Below are 17,530 nucleotides of genomic sequence, written 5' to 3'. Positions count from 1 at the left end.
AATCCTTTTCCAATCAATATATTCCTATCGTTTCGACAAAAAAAAAAATATATATATATATATGAAACTATTGGATCGTGTTTCTAAAAGATTGATTGGATCGCATTTTCTAAAAAGTTTTTGGAGAATTTTTAAGACGTGGTGTATATGAGATAAAAGGTGATTGGAAAAAGTATATAAGCAATATGGGAAAATTGCCATTTTAGTCCTTGAACTATTTTACTTAAGCCAATTTCATCCCTCAATGTTATTTTAGCCTAATTTAGTTCTTCAACTAAAATTTCTTGTCCAATTTAGATCCTTTTATGGCGGCACCACCCACTAAACCTTTTCAATACAGAAGGCATTGCTTAAAGGGAAAATGGCCAATTTAGTCCCTATACTTTTTTTTACTGTCAATTTAGTCCTTATATAATTTTTTTTGGCCAATTTAAACCCTATACTTATTTATCGGTTCCAATTGAGGAGCTCCGCGGCGGCGCCACCTTGTAATTGCGATTCAACGTCTAATTGAGCACTTATGCGGGGGCATTTCTGGTACTTCACTGTTGGGGTTCCTTTTCAGAAGTAAAAATCAAAACCAAAAAGTTACTGGTGCAATTTCCCCTCCTCCACTCCCCACCTTCACCCATTGGACTCCGAAGACGGGAAGATGTCCGGCATATTCCGGTACAAAACCAAGCTCCGTTCCCTTGCCCCAAAGATTACCACACTCTCCCTTTCATCCTCCAAATCCCTTTCAGTTGGAAATTCTGATGGAACTGATATGCCCGAGTTAAATTGCTAGACTTGGAGGTCTAAATTGTTTGGGGGTTTTCAAGAAGTTTGGTAGATCTGTTCTACGGGTGTGGGGAAGTTACTATGGATGTGCATTTGAAGAATTTGTTTACTAGATATCAAGAACAATTTGGGTGTGGCCCAGGACTTGGTCCTGGATCAGGAGCATGTTTGTTGAAGGTGGATGGCATTACTCCACCTTTTATTAAGTCTCTGTATAGAACCGCCGCCGTTTTGTACAGGACTGATCCATGGAAGTGGTTGCGCCCAGAGCATTTGTTTGGTATAAAGGTGGGGAAGGATTCAGACTGGTCTAGCAGAAAACAGCCATTTCCTTGTGTTCAGTTTATTGGTGGGAATGGTGGGGATATAGGGATTTACATGTTCAGGGCTCATGATGATGCAAAAAAAATGACTGCTTCTAGGGAGACTATTCGAGTTCCAAACACTGAGCTTTTGAGGGTGACTTTTGAGCTGGAGTCAATCATGTTCCCTTCAAATAAGAGAATGATAAAGTCATTAGCTTTGGAGGTCTCGGATACTGATCGATTTCCGGTTATTGACATTGTTCGCTGCACGTCATCTGTTGAACTTCAGTTCAGAAATCCTACTCTTGAAGAGCTTAAGTTTACGTATGCTATTTTAAGAGCCATTCCTTTAGTGCATCCTCTCCTTAGGCAAGATTATGATGCAGGACCAAAGTGGTCTCGAATGATGTACTTTGAATCATTTATTGAAACAGTTGATGTCCAATGGCCCCTGGAAATGGCAAGAGCAAATGATCTTGTAGCGGTTACGGTTTCATACCCTCCTGGCCACAGGTTTTGTACCAGAATATGCCGGACATCTTCCCGTCTTCGGAGTCCAATGGGTGGAGGTTGGGAGTGGAGAAGGGGAAATTGCACCGGCAACTTTTTGGTTTTGATTTTTACTTCTGAAAAGGAGCCCTAACAATGAAGTACCAGAAATGCCCCCGCATAAGTGCTCAATTAGACGTTGAATCACAATTACAAGGTGGCGCCGCCGCGGAGCTCCTCAATTGGAACCGATAAATAAGTATAGGGTTTAAATTGGCCAAAAAAATTATATAAGGACTAAATTGACAGTAAAAAAAAAGTATAGGGACTAAATTGGCCATTTTTCCTTGCTTAAACAAGGGCAAGAATGGAAGTATAAGTCATTTCCTACATTAAAATAAAGAAATCTGAAAATTTTTCATCTAATGGGGTAAAACAAAGATTTTACTCTAAATTGGGGAGCAAAATAAAATATTTGTAAAAGAAGATCCCAATTTTCATCTACATTTATCACTGGTCAACAAGTCATCGCCAACTATGTCACCAATCTTCTTTGACAAACTTCCGAAACCAGAACATCTTCTTTTTTGACTCTTAAATCAATAGTCTTTCTCAACTAGACAATCAAGTATCCTCTTTAAATTTGTAAATATTTTTACAAATGAGGCACTGCAATTTTTCCTTTTAACTCTCACATATTCTCTGCCAGTATTGCTGCATTGTTAATTCCAGAGGATTCATTAATTGGAAAAAAAATTCTGCGTGATTATCGTAAAAGCAGCTCATTTGTAGGATATTTTTACGAGCAGTTTTTTTTGCTCAATATGTACTCTACATTGTGTATAGTTATTTACTCAATATGTATTCTAGATTGCATTTTGTTGAAGAGGCCCGAAAGTGTTTGATGAAATGTTTAAAAGAATTATAGTTTCATGAACCACCATAGTTTTCTAGGTCTATGGAGGTATTTATAGTTTTTCAACCTCTATTTGATGGAAGGTAGATAGAGGACTTGAACGAATTTCCTGGAGCTTTTTATGATGATATTGGTGATGGTACTGGAGTGAAGAGGGAAAAGCCTTATCTCCTCTCTATTTGAGACACAATGGGTTTGGAAAGCATTGACAATTTAATTCCATAAGTTCTATGCCTTGAAACTTCATCAATTTTCTAAATTTTTGCCATCTTCGTGAGAAAAAGAACAAATAAAAAAAAAAGAATGAGAAGGCGATAGAATCCAAGAGATGAAATATGTAATGAGAGAAGATGGCGATGCTCAAGGAAAGGTTGTGGTTGATAATTATTAGTAAATGGTAGTAATAGTGAAAAATTTTGTTAAGAGACTAGGTATGACTTGGGTCGGGCAAAATGCTTTGACGCAGAAGGATAACTCAAATGCTCTTTTGACGATCTCTATTTTCTTTCCCAATTTGGTGGAAAATTTGTTTTTCTCCCCTTTTTAATGGAAATCTTTTTTTTTTTGGTTCTAACTTTGGCCCTAACTTTGTAATTCCTGGATTGCCCTTAATTGGGTGGTGATTTTGTGCTAGAAATATTTTAATTAGTGGTGTGTCTGTGAAAGGATTTAATTGGACAAGAAATTTAAGTTGAAGGACTAAATTAGGCTAAAAAGACATTGAGGGATCAAATTAACATAAGTGAAATAGTTTAAGGACTAAAATGGTGATTTTCTCAAGAAATATTTAAGAAAACAGAGAAAATTTTCAAAAAAGAACAATCCAAACAAGGCCGATTTTGTAACTTACATTATGCTTAGAAAACTTCATCATCTATTATCTTTTGAATGTTTTGAAAAACCTAAAATTTTGTATTGACTATGTATCTCAAAAAATTTTGCTTTAACAACAACATCAAATGGATTACATGATCAATTGGGTTAAAATAGGTTAATAGGTTAATTTAGCAAAATAATGCATAGTATTAAAATTATTTTAATCGTATAAACTGTTCAATGAATTATAGCGTGTTGGGTCGAATCAACCCATTAACAAAACAAGTCATTACATGACATGACATAACATGAAAACAATCTAATGGATTAAGTTAGATTTGAGATTTTTTGACACGACTACGATAACGACACAATATGATAAGTACACGATATGACCCGTTGCTACTCCTAGTTTTAGAGGGTAATTGTAGTAGCAAGGTAGGAAATGAGAGAATTTAGGAGATAATAGTGAATGAATAGAGGAGAAAAAGGGACGTATAATTATTCTTGTTATTGTTTGATAAGAGAGCAAAAATTAATCTTACCTAACTAGACCCATTAGTTGTGTAGTTGACAAGTTTTAATTGGTTATGAAAGGACAGAATTTAGGAGATAACAATGAATGAATAGAGGAGAAGAAGGGACATATGATTGTTCTCGTTATTGTTTGATAAGATAGTAAAAATAATCTTTCCCAACTGTGTTATCTAGTTGGTGATAAGTAACTTATAGGACAATTCATAGATTGTTCAATGACGATAGTAAAACTCACTTCAACGCTGTCCCAACTCGCCACCAATCCCACCAAAACATATTATGCCTCATTCCCCTCTTTTACATGCCATTTGTGAATCCTCTCTTCATTATATAAAATGCACTTCTAGATGCATAATGCATGTATTCATTTTGTTAATAAGAGTTAGAATTAGTCAAATTTAAAAATGATCTCGTCATTTTCTAATAAATGGAACGCGTGTCATGGATCAAGATGTATACTGTGGGAAATAGATGGGAAATCCATAGAGAAGATCCAATTCATGGTGTTGTCTCATCAAACTTTTGTTCTTCTTTTGTTTTTGAAATGTTTGGTACTATGAACCAAAATACTTTAGTCCTAAAACATAAAAAGCATTTTATTATTTTATCTTTAAAAGATTAAGAGCGTTTTTTTCTCTCCTAACCAAAAAATAGGAGCTAAAAACTGTGAATTACAGAAAGAAATGAGATTTTACATTTTCGGTAAAGTTAGAAATGAGGCTAAAAAAATGAAAATGCATCTATTTGGCGTGAAAAGGCGCGATTGCTTTTTGAAAGACGTATCGAGCGGTCCCAGTAACGAAGTGCATTGTAAGCATTCGACGCTGGCCTTTCGATTGGCTGTGTGTAGTCGTACACAATCACACTGCAATGACAACTTTACTCTTCAAGTCAGTGAATACTACAAAGAAAATGAAGGAAGAATTGCAAAACTCAGCTCAGGTAAATAATGGGTTCATTTCATGTTATGGGTCTTGATTACTACCATGTTTGCTTGTTTGTGATCTTTAAAGTTTTGTTTGAACATTCTTGTAAGATCTATCATTCTACCTTGACTAGAAGAATCAGCTGTAATTCAGGCAGCAACATATTGGACAGTCTGGTTTCTTGCTAATTGATTTTATGTTCAGAATTGATTGAGCAATAATATGTGCATTCTGAGCATGCATAGAAGACTTCTCTACAGTTTTTTTTTAGATCTGAGTTCTCACACACTCAGTCACACACATAAACACAAGCACTTAGTGTATATGCATGCTCTAGCTTCCAGGAAGTTGGATTATGGAAGAAAGGTTCTTAGGAGGTAGTATTATTCTTGCAATGCTTGTGGGTTTTTCTTTTCTTTTCTTCTCTTTTTTTGGTAGGAGGCAGTCTTGAACTCTGGTGTTTAAACTTGCAAAAAGGGCTTAGCTTTAGCATTGAAAAGTTTACCAGTTGGTATTACCTCTGGAAAAGCTAGCTTGGGAATTGGTGACAATAGTTTTTTAAGTTTTATTACCTGCTCCTTTGATGATAGTAATTGCACTCTGATATCAAACAATGATGTTCTAACAATGAAAAACATTATAAAACATTTAAATATAAGGATTAAGCCCAAGAAGTGTTCAATTTGCAGCATCCTCAAAAGTCATAGGAAGTTCAAAAAGTAGGATTGGTTTCAGGGCTTGTGATGTTGCCCGGCCTTATAAACAGAAACTATTGTCGTGAGATTTAACCAATGAAATTAACCTGTTTTAGTGCCATTTTACTTGAACAAGTAATCTAAATGATTTTTACTAGCACCTGATCGTTACAAATGGACGACGGAGTGCCCGAGAGATTGTGGTTATGATGTTGTGTAACAAGATGGAAATTTCGCAAGGTACAGATAGCTAAATTGTTTGACTAATATAAATTAATATTTTCTGCAAATATCCTCTAGAAATAAGCGATAGTTATTTGGAAGTCGTCAAGGTTTCTTAAACACTTCCATTTGCGAGACATACTGAGGACAGAGTGAGTGCTTGCAGAAACTGGTAATAGAGTTCTTATTGTACATGTGGAGGGTATTCAAAAACTTTTCACTTGTAACAGTAACATCTAACAACGGAAGTTCCTGTTTATTTGTTCTTCGAGCTCTACAAGATACAATTAATTTAGAGAAATGCATGCATTTTTTTTTCAGAAATCTCAAATTGGCATTTAATTTCATGTTGAAATTTGTCTTGACTTCCCTCCAGTTTGTCTAGGCTAGCTGGATTGATTTTATTAGAGAAGAAAGAAGGGAAAGAAGCAAAAAGAATACATGGCCTCCCTCATCCCTCACATGGTAAAGAGGCTGTGGGATGAGTGGAATCTTCGCGCTGCAGTCCTTATTAGTCTTTTCTTCCAAATGGTGTTAATATCCTTAGCAACATTGCGGAAACGAACAGGAAGCAGAATAGTGAATGCCATAATATGGTCTGTTTATCTGCTTGCCGATTGGCTTGCTGCTTTTGCTGTTGGACTTATCTCTAATGGCCAAAGTAATGGCAATCCTGATAAATTCAGAGTAAATGAAGATCTTGCGGCATTTTGGGCTCCATTTTTATTGTTACATCTTGGTGGCCCTGATAACATCACTGCTTTCTCCCTTGAAGATAATGAGTTGTGGATCCGGCATCTGCTTGGGCTTGTCATTCAGCTTGTTGCTGTTGCTTACGTCTTTGCCCAGTCCATCGAGAATGTACTCTCAGTTCCAACAATACTCTTGTTTTTCGCTGGAGCTATTAAATATGCTGAGCGAACTCGTGCTCTATATTTAGGTTGCTTGGGTAATTTCAAAGCTTCTATGCTTCCAATGCCAGATGCTGGACCAAATTATGTTCAGCTTATGGAGGAGTACTCATCTAGGAAAGCTGCTGATGTTCCGGTTAGGATAAAAATAGAGAACGAACCTGAGAGAGGCTCTCAGACTTCTGAAATTCCAGATTGGACTACTGAAGAAATAACTCACCTAGAAGTTGTGCAGAAGGGGTATGAATTTTTCACCAATTTTAGGGGGCTGATTGTTGACCATATGTTTAGCTTCCATGAACGTAATCAAAGCAGAAGCTTCTTCTCCCGAAGGTCTACCCATGATGCTTTCAGAGTGATGGAGGTGGAGCTCAATTTCATGTATGATTCTCTCTACACTAAGATGGCTGTGGTACACGGTTACATAGGTTTTGTTTTCCGTTTCATCTGCTCTGTACTTATAGTGTTTTCTTTTGTGGAATTTGAATCACATCGTAGTCCTGAGATCAACCATTTTGATGTTACTGTTACCTACATTTTGCTTTATGGTGCTGTTGGCTTGGATCTTGTGGCTTTGATTAAGGTCATTTTCTCTGACTGGACTGTAGTTGGGCTTAAGACTGGCAGAGTTAAACGAATTGTATCTGAGGTCCGTGACAAGCTGTCATTTCATCGAAGGTGGTCTAATACAATCTCGCAGCATAACTTGATCAATTTTTGCCTGAATCAGCGGTGGAGATGGTTAGATATTGCAGCTGAAACCGTTGGACTCAAGGCATTTCTTGATGAAATGAAATACAAAAAGGACTTTGTCATTCAGGATAATTTGAAAGTATTTATCTTTCAAGAGCTCAAGGATAAAGCTCGTAAGGCAGAAACCAATAAAGATGCCAAAGAAATATACTCGGCAAGAGGTCAACGGGCTCTGTCAGGTTACATTCGCAGCAGATCTGACACCATCTCATCAAGTGTAGGTGAGGAAGTTGATTATGATGAAAGCCTGTTGCTGTGGCATATTGCCACTGAGCTATGCTATTCCACAAGTTCTAATGCTGAAAATTCCAATCGTGAATTTTGCAAGCTTATATCTGATTATATGTTGTATCTCTTGGTTATGCGGCCTACAATGATGTCTGCAGTTGCTGGCATTGGACAGATTCGATTTCAGGACACGTGTGAAGAAGCTAAGAAGTTTTTCAGCAGGTGGAAGACAGAATCAAGGCCATCAATTTCAACAGCCTTGGATATCTGCTTGAAATTGAACATCTACGTCGCAGCCAAGAATACACCCCCTGCAAGAGAGTCAAGTTCAGCAACAACCCGACAAAGAGATGCATGTCAAAAGCTACTTAATGTAGATACAGAGGTTAAACCCATTTATGTGAAGGGTGACAGAAGCAAATCAGTGTTGTTTGATGCCTGTATGCTCGCAAAGGAATTGAGAAAACTGAAGGATGATCAAAGGTGGGAGATAATGAGCAAAGTGTGGGTGGAACTGTTGTCCTACGCTGCCAGTCACTGCCGTGCAAATGGTCACGCTCAGGAGCTCAGTAAAGGGGGTGAGCTGATTACTTTCGTCTGGATACTGATGGCTCATTTTGGACTAGGAGAACAATTTCGGATTGAGGCTGGGCATGCAAGAGCAAAATTGATCGTGGGAAAATAGGGATTATAATCAAGTAAAGGCCAAATAAGAATTTTCTTCTTGACTGTGGAATCAGATAGAGTTCTTCAGCCAGGATTACTTCCCTGGCTTGGTGAGTGATTGTTCTTGTGGCAGAAAATTTTCATTTCAGCATGATAAGTCAAGCTAATATTTCCTTATTCATCGAAAGCTGTTTTGTAGATTCATCTTGTTTGACATTATGGCACTAGTGAAACTCAGCAAGTATGAACATTTATGAAGCATGTATGCAGATAACAATTGGTATGCGTTCCATTGCCTGTCACGGTCTACCATTTCCTTCCCTTTTGAAGGTATCAAAGAGTTTCATTGGGAGAAGACAAAAGTTGCAAGACCACTAAAAGTTAGAGGTCCATCTACACGGTAGGGACAATTTCAAAACACGACATGTGCAAAATATTTAAGAGTACTTGTATTTCCCCTCAACAAAGTAATAATACATAAATTAGTATTATTTATTTTCTAAACAAAATCAATATAATTATAGTTGTTCTAGATTATGTATTAGTTTTAAAAATTAGAATTAAATCATTTTCAACCTTGAATTTGAGCTCAATTCGACTCGCTAAAAGCTTTATAAGACAACTACAGCAGTTCTGCATGATTAATTACGAACTCAACCCTCCGTGTCTGAGTCAATTATGAGAAACTAGCTTAGCGTGTTACAAGTCATATATCTGTAAACATGTGGATGTGTTCTCGTCAAGTTTGTTGGGAAAAGAAAAATATAACAACAATAATTGTGTCACCTCATCAAATAAACATCTTGAATTTACGGTCTATTAATTGGATGGTATATCTTTTTCCTCTTTTATAAAAAATAAAATTTATTTAAAACACTATCTACCGTCACAGTCTAAAATACCCATAAGCTAAAGAATAGGATTTATCGTAGCATGATGTTTCAGATAAGGTGACGGGTATTGAATTTACAAAACATAAAAGGGAAAATGGCTAGTTTCATACTTCACATTTCATAAAAATATTCCTTTCGTCCCTCACTTTTAAAATTAAGCAAATTCATTCTTGACATTTAAAATATAAAACTTATTGGGTTACTAGATGGTTTGATTCAGATTGAAAGTTGGGTTGAATGATGTAATAGTTTCAATTTTTAAATGTCAAGAATGAATTTGTTTCATTTTAAGAGTGATGGATGAAAAGAATATTTTTGCGAAATGTGAGGGATGAAACCAATCATTTTGCCAAAATAAAAATACCTAATGAAGAAAATTTTGCCTTTGTGTGCAGTGATGAGTAGACTCATTTTCATAGGAATTAATTGATTTATTTCTTTGTAGTAACTATGAATGAGAGGAAGAGAGGGGAGGGGGGGCTTTTCAGAACTTAAACAAAAGTACCTTAAATAATATAAAGTAATAACAAAAAAAAAAATCAAATAAAATTGGATTATATACAAACCTCTAGTCAAAGGGAAAATCTTGGTTTTGGTTCATTCCACTGATTATCGATGTAAGGATACATTCATATATTTATGAATAAATTGGTTAGATAATCAATAAATTCTGACAACCTGCCTCTCTTTAGTCTTTCAATAACCAAAACAATTTTTTTGATTATTTCTCTTGTTAATAGACAACCCTAAACAAGCTCTGAAGATTGAATGTATCAACAGCATTAATAACTTGAGCGGTTCACTTTGAAGACCAACAAATAATTTGGACGGAGGGAGTAATAATTATTAGACTACTTCGGTTCACTTTGGCTTTTGGCTTACATCTTTCTCACAATTACCACCTTGGTTGTCAAAAATTTATCGACTAAAAATGTCTTTTTTTTTTTTGGCCAAATGGTAATATTTTGTAGATATTAACACTTAATAATATAACAGCTATTTACAAAAAGAAGCAACCGCCTCAATTCTTTCCGTGTCGTGTCAGTTAACCACACAGGAAAATTTTTTAGCTTCCCGTTCAATGTCCTTGAGAGTCGCAAGCTTACCCAGAAATGCAAGATGCAATTAGCATCTGTAAATGCAACCTGAATACGCTTTTGACGCGTAATGGAGGTTGGGAAGAGTGGGACAACATCCACTCCGAGGAACATGTTTTAAAGAAATAAATGTGATCCAGAAAAAAGAATCAAAAGCAGACTATCTACTTTTATTTATTTTTCTTTCTCAGACATAAAAGTAAAGAGAAATAATATTGGTTTACAGGTTGCCTCTGAGAAATCTTGAATCAAAAGCAGCCTATTTTACTTTTATGATGCATTCAACGCTGCTGAGTATGGCCCAGGAAAAAGCCAAAGGGTATTTCCAATGTACATGAACTCGTTATCTGGATTAAACGAAAAAAGAAAAAAGAAACAGTGCTGTCGCACCATGTGCAAGCCTTTTTTTTTTTTTTTTTTTAACGTGACATTTATTGAACTAAAAAAGGAAAAAAATTTAAAAAATTATAAATGCTGCCCTTTATCTTGGAATAGTAGGGTTTATATTTTAAATAAATCTTTTCATGCATCGTTAATATATACACTTATAAATCTAAATGTATATCATACATAAAAAGTTTGGTATTTAATACAGTACTGTTTCTTTTTTTTTTTTTAATTATCATTTTATATTTTAGTCCTCGGACTGGAATGTAAAATAATAATAATAATAATAATAATAATAATAATAATGTGTCACCACGCATGGGCGATATTGTTTAGAAAAAATTGGAAAAAAATGGGTTTTGCCAAATGTATGGTGATGCTAGATCAAGCAAGCCAACCCACAAAAGCCCCACTTTTTGTGATCTTTTTCTTTTACAGCATTAGTTTGAGAAATTTGCCTCTCAAATAATCCTCTTTCAAAGGTAGAGTATTTACTATTTGCGCTTATTCACAAGCTGAATCATCAACTCTCAAAGGTAGAAAATCAGCAATTATGCATTACAAGTATGCCAGCATCTCGGAAATTACAACCGGAACTATTTTATCATAAGATCAAGTGCCATCAGAAACAAAGTTATTTGAGCCATTAACATCAGTTTTTCTTCTTCTTTTCTTTTTGTGTTAGCACGAAGAATTATGTACGTGAGAAGAGGGAAAGAAATAAACTCACAATGAAACATCAATAATTTTATTAAACCAAATCTCAAAAACAACAAAAGACAAGCCGGAGACCTTTCACTCTTGTGCTCACGGCTCTCACAATTCTCGCCAGGCTCTAACAATTTCTTGGAGCCGTCCCTCCTCCAGTGTTGACATGTTAGCAGTAGTGCTATATATAGACTATTGAATCAAGAAACAACTATTCAATTAGATTCTATCTCAAAACTAATACTAATCACCGACTAAGCCTTTGAAAAGGAAACTAACTAATAACCAGTACTAGTCTTCAAATAACTCTGGAACTTACAGGAAACTAAAACAATTAGGAAATAAAATAGCTTAGTTTATTAATTTTCATCATTTTCTTTTCTTTTTCTAACAAAGGAATGATGAGATTTAAGAAGCGAAAAAGGAACATGGAACTAAGAACCTAAAAACCCTTAATTCTTGAGATCTCAACTTTAATCATGAATTTACAATGAAATTTGGACTCTCCAAGTCAAGATAGACAAAAAGTGAGAACTCAGTTTTTGTCCATTTCAGCTCCACAGCGCACAAGTATGCCAGCTTCTAAGAAATTACAACCAGAACTAAATCGCAAGATCAAGTGCCATCAGAAACAAGTCAATAGAGCCATTAACATCATTTTTTTCCTCAACAAGGGAGGGATGGGATTTAAGAAGTGAGGAGCGGGGAATTATAAATTAGAATCTGTGATCAGGTCCACTAGAAAATCGGTCAAATTCTCATTCAGCCGTCAGCCAGGCCTGCCGTCGAGAGCGCGCCGCCGCCTGCTTTTGTCGCATCTCATATAGACGAGCCTCCTCTCCTCGCATCTCCTCCTCCTTCCGTCGCATCTCCTCCTCCTCCTTTTGGATTTGTTCTGGAATTATCGTTGCTAAAGTCCTGGCAACTAAGGGAAGGCCAGCACAATTTTTGCTGATTATATCCTCCATCTTTAACAGAGTGCTGTTATTCACATCAACTCTTCGATTTTCACGGACAGCTTCAGAAAACACTGACCAGCCAATCTTCTGGTCCAGCAGACTATCAATTGGCATCAAGTTCTTCTCACCTATCATTTCTGTTGCAACACTCTTTCGCCTAGTTGTGACAATAATTCTCCCACCACTGTCTTTGGGCAATGCATGAGATATGCAGTCCCCGAATGATGCATCATCGCCTTTTGGCAGCTCAGAGCATAAATCCCCATACCAACCATTAACATGCCAGGCCTCATCCAACACAATAAGATACCTCTTGCCCGTTAGTCGACGGTAAAGCTTCTCGGTGAGATTGGGAATATCGCCAACATTAGCAGTCGACAATTCCGAGACATCACCACCAGCCTGCTCCAGCATTTTACTTAAAATCTTCACTCTCAAGTCCCCGCTCACCGGCGCATCATAGAGGGTCCCAGACAAAGAAACCCAAATCCTTGGCCAGAACATATTTCTCAAATTCCGGAAAACCTTCCGGGCAAGGGTGGTTTTCCCTGATCCCCCATACCCCACAATTCCAAACCCCTTCAGTATAGTATTAGCATCACCTTCACATCCCTCAAGTATCAATTTCTCGACTGTTTCCGCTGCTGGATCCAATCCTACAAACCTACCTGGAAATTTTGCTTCTTCATCATCATAAGCATCTTCATCGTCGTCCTCATTATTACCAGCAATTGAGGCGGGATCTACCCCTATTGAAATCTTTCGACTGAGAACTTCTTGGAGCTTATTGTCTAGTTCACCCAACCGTCGATTCTTTTGAATAATGAACCACAAACTCTTAAGTCGCAAGAAAATCTTCTTGTGCCCCACGGCCCCAAAACCGCGATGCTGTTGGGCAAAAACGCAGCACTCCGAGAGTTCAGAAATGAGGTCATAAATCAACTTCCGGATGTCAAGATCCGTACCAGAATTAGCACTGGTGGTTATTTTGCTATTATTGATAGCGTTGGCGTACTTGGGTTTGATGCGGGTCTCTGCACTTCGCAAGCGAGAGATGCAAGAAAGTTTGCTGACATCTTTATCTCTTTCTGCTTCGTCAAGACGTGCAGAGAACTTAGCTAAAAGATAATGGGATACTTCTCCAAAATCCACCGATCCCATTTTTTCTTTTTCCCCCACTCTCTGGAGTAAGAATCAATCCTAAAACTGGAAGAGAATCGGCAGATGGAACCGACGGAATACAGAGAGATGGAAGGAAGAAGACTCGAACACTCTTTAGGCTGAATTTAGATAGATGGAAGGAAGAAGACTAGAACGAGTGAGAAAGTCTTTATGCTGAGTTTGGATCGAGAGATTTGACAAAAGATTTGAAATATTTTCAAATTTCTCTAGTTGTTTAGGAAAGATTTACTTTATTTAGATTATTTAAGAGGCATTTAAATTTGTCAATCATAAATTAAAATTATTATAGCATTTAAAATGTGAATTATAAATTCAAAAGTCTTTTAATTTAGACATTTTCTTTAATTTTAAAAAAATTCAAAGGCCTTTAGGCCTTTTAAATAATTCAAACAACTAGAGAGATTTAAGTGAATTTCAAATCTTTTATCAAATCCTTCAATCCAAACGAAGCCTAAAAAGAAATTGATATGTTCTTAAGGGAAAATTTTCAGGAGGAAATTTAGTCGTCTATGTTATTAATTTGACGCAAATTTAGGACAATTGATTGATGTTTCCACATATTGATGGAATTAGTTACGTGCGTGTGGATGTTTGTTTAATTAAACTTTACAAGGAAGAAAACTAGCGAATACTCTTGAACAATAAGAACAACTTATATGGTGGCACGTTAGTAGCTAGTTAACTAAAAAATGAAAGAAAAATTTGTTAATCTATATGAAAAGTTAAATTACGAAGCTTGGAATAGTGGGGTTTGAGAAAGAAAATGAGTTCTACATTAATGAACTAGATACTCTTAACTAGTTTTAGTTTAATTTTTTTTCTTTATTTTACTAGTTAATTAGTTTGCACTAGTTATTAGTTCTTAATTTTGTTGTTTAAAGTTAGATACTGTTTTGCTTCTTTTGTTTTGAAATTTAATTTCACAAACACATTATTAGATGTGACTAAATTCTGTGAATAGTTGGAATTTTTTTTCAAATATCCTCAATTTGCTTTGAAGTGGATACATTAGAAGCCAAATTTACTCTTGCTAAAATTTTAAGAACCAAAACTATAGATGGCTAAATATTGAGGGCCAAATTTGCTTTTGTCAAAATTTTAAGGGGCTAAATATTGGTGATTAAAACTGATAATTTTTTAAAATATGAACACCTGAAGTCCATGGACAGACCCACACTAATAAAGTTTTGAACCTTTTTCTCGGCCTGTCTAACGAGTGTCCATAGGACACTCTTGAGATATATTTCAAGTGTTATATTTTTAAAAATATAAATTAATTAGGAAAAGTAAACAAATATATTGGATAATAGATAAGATTAAACATGAAAAGTATATAAATGCAAAGGAGGATAATAATTATTAGTATATGTATATATATGGTAGGTTAGGTGAATATTAGATATGTTAATAAGTATTCTAAGGGCATCGGTTAGAAATTTTCATCTAATAAAGTTCCAACCTTGTTTTTATTTATTTAATCTTTGATAGTATGCATGCTCGGCTATTCAGTTATGGGGATAGCAACATGGACAAGGGATCTCCTTCTTTGTTGCATGGAACAAGAGAGACTTGTGGATTGTGATTGGAATTGTCAACGATATGTGGTTCAAAACTTCAAATAGAAAAACGAGGCCAGCACGTCATCGGATGACATGCTTGCACGTATTAATATGTTGGGTTGCCATTCTTCACGTTTCCCAGTAATTTTTCTAGTATGTTATTTGTAGGTAGAAATGGGATACGATTTACTTTAACTTATTATTGATGTTCATCCAGATCCAACCATTTTTTTTTCATCCAGATCCAACCATTTGATAGTATCAATTTTTATTATGGGTCATTATCACTTTACCCCCTTAATATTTGATGTCACTATCAATTTTCCCATTAACATTATCTTTTAATCACTTTACCTCCAAGACTAATGGTCAAACTTAATGGAATTTATTAATTAAAGTGAAAAGACATGTTTCACTCTTAAAATTATTATCACTTTATCCCTATAAACTATAGTCTCATTATCAATTTACCCCATAGAGTTATTTTTGAGACAATTTATCCTACCATTAAATCAACTTAGCAAATTAAAAAACTTTAGAAGGAAAAACCCTCCTCTTTGCATAATAAAAATAATAAAAAATTTAGATTGGCTCTTCTTTTTAGTATCAAGAAAAAAAGTCAAAGTATTAATTTCTTTCTTTTTGGTAATCTTATTAATATAAAAAAAAGAATATGGAGAGGGCGAGGAGGAGGACGAGAGAGCTCAATTCTTTTTTTAAAATTACAAATAAGAAAGAATTAAATACTTTTATTATTTTAAAATTATTTCACTTTTCTATTTACTACCAAATTCCAATCCTAATCCTGACAACCTTAATGTAATACGATAATGTTAGACTTTTCTTTATTTTTTTTCTTTGCAAAATCTAATTTTCTTTCTTCTTCTTTTCTATCTCTTTTTCTTTTCGTAGTATTAATAAGTGTGAAAAAAAGAAATTTGAGAAAACTCTTTTATTTTTATGTTTTTTGATCTCTTAAAGTGAAAAAAAGGAAGAATAACCATTCCAACTTTTTTATTTTTAATTATACATAAAAAAGGGTAAATATATTTAAAAATTTTGACCATGCTAGTTAGATTCACGATGAAGTAAAATGTTTAGGAACTAAAGTGATTGTATCACTATAATCTAAACGAATAAAATGATAATAACAATGTAGTAATGCTATAAAATAAAGGGGTATTTCTATCCAAAATTTCTTAACATGTTAAGTTGAATTACTTATGGGAGTAAAGTGATTAAAAGATAAAGTTATGGGATAAACTGACCGTAGTGATATAGTTTAAGGGAGTAAAGTGATAATAACCCTTTTATTATTATTTTTTAACCATTTGAATATTTGATATTAGTTGGTCCACAACTTATACAAAGTGTACACAAGAAAGGGCCTCATCATGACTTGGAACTTCTTGTTTATAAATAAATACTAGTGTGAATGGCTCATTTGAGTTTGTGTCCAAATTAAAATTGTCTTTAAAAAAAAATTCCATATATACTAATACACTTTTAAATCATAGTCCCTTTAAAGAGTAAAGAATAAAGATGGCTGCCAGCCATGTAAATGTGGGAGTAGACATTTGCATTCAATATTTTGAGTTAGAACTCCATGTGTAATAAGATACATTACAAAGGCTATACATACATTTCAAATTGTGTCATCTTGGGAATATATTTTTTTGCCAAAAAAAAAAAAATAGAGTTTCAAAACAATATTGAGACTATCCAACTTACCGTTGCTCCCTTCGGACAATGCTTGCCGGAGTTTTTGCAAGCCCAGAGACCAGTCCCTTGGCCATCAAGGGTTCCACCGTAAATAGAAAGTCCGTTAACTCTTTCATATTCTTGCAATTTTGGCCCCAAAATGATGCTCCACCAACCAAAAATCTTCCCTGTGGAACGTTAGATTGTTGCAGGCGCAACTGAGGCACAAGCTGCAGCCCATGCACTCAGAAAAGAATTCATGGTATCACTTTTCCCATCAGATTTCGCCCCGTAACTCTGCACATTGTACGTTACACTCTTTGCTGATGACAAGAGGAAGGAAAAGAAGAGAAATGGCATAGCGAGAAATCTCATTTTGCAGTTCATTTTCTCATCAGGGGTGGCTATTAGAATCTGTAAAGGCTAAGATTAATTTTGGTGTAATAATCTGAGGGATGAGGAACTTGAAAAGCAATGGGCGATATTTGTAGGCTTGGAGTGAATGTAGGGATCGAGCAAATCACGCCATGCTGCCAATATTTTTTTTGCTTTAATTTCTTGTGTTAGTCAATGTCAGAAATGGCAGTTTAACTTTAACCATCAAAAACAGTACGAGCAAGCGTGAAGCACAAGAAGAAGAGGAAACAGAAAAATTATCGGCCGAAGTTCTTATCACATGAGACGTGGTCATTATAATGTGAAAAGGGTTTTAAAGAATTGGAAAAACAAAATATGGAAAGATGGAAGACTAGTTCTCAATAATTAAATGGAAGAAATATTCTACGATCACATGGTTTGTA

General features: G+C 35.2%; 3 protein-coding genes across 3 annotated transcripts; 2 read left to right on the top strand and 1 right to left on the bottom strand.

Annotated features, from left to right (window-relative positions):
- Positions 1-855: 855 nt before the first annotated feature.
- On the top strand, positions 856-1,728 carry LOC113766624. The gene has a single exon (XM_027310798.1). It carries the CDS (start codon positions 862-864, stop codon positions 1,726-1,728), a length of 867 nt encoding a protein of 288 aa, XP_027166599.1. The 5' UTR covers positions 856-861.
- A 4,399-nt stretch (positions 1,729-6,127) lies between these two features.
- On the top strand, positions 6,128-8,263 carry LOC113766623. The gene has a single exon (XM_027310797.1). The coding sequence runs from the start codon at positions 6,128-6,130 to the stop codon at positions 8,261-8,263; it is 2,136 nt and encodes a 711-aa protein (XP_027166598.1).
- A 3,824-nt stretch (positions 8,264-12,087) lies between these two features.
- LOC113766622 (disease resistance RPP13-like protein 4) lies at positions 12,088-13,449 on the bottom strand. The gene has a single exon (XM_027310796.1). The coding sequence runs from the start codon at positions 13,447-13,449 to the stop codon at positions 12,088-12,090; it is 1,362 nt and encodes a 453-aa protein (XP_027166597.1).
- Positions 13,450-17,530: the final 4,081 nt, after the last annotated feature.

This window comes from Coffea eugenioides, chromosome 3 (genome assembly GCF_003713205.1).
Source record: "Coffea eugenioides isolate CCC68of chromosome 3, Ceug_1.0, whole genome shotgun sequence".
NCBI lineage: Eukaryota > Viridiplantae > Streptophyta > Magnoliopsida > Gentianales > Rubiaceae > Coffea > Coffea eugenioides.
The sequence above is the reverse complement of the archived record's forward strand: the minus strand, read 5'-3'. Positions and strand labels throughout refer to the sequence as shown.

Excerpts from the sequence above, each read along its gene's own strand:
- LOC113766624 (XM_027310798.1), top strand. The coding sequence starts at position 862 with ATGGATGTGCATTTGAAGAATTTGTTTACTAGATATCAAGAACAATTT.
- LOC113766622 (XM_027310796.1), bottom strand. The coding sequence starts at position 13,449 with ATGGGATCGGTGGATTTTGGAGAAGTATCCCATTATCTTTTAGCTAAG.
- LOC113766623 (XM_027310797.1), top strand. The coding sequence starts at position 6,128 with ATGGCCTCCCTCATCCCTCACATGGTAAAGAGGCTGTGGGATGAGTGG.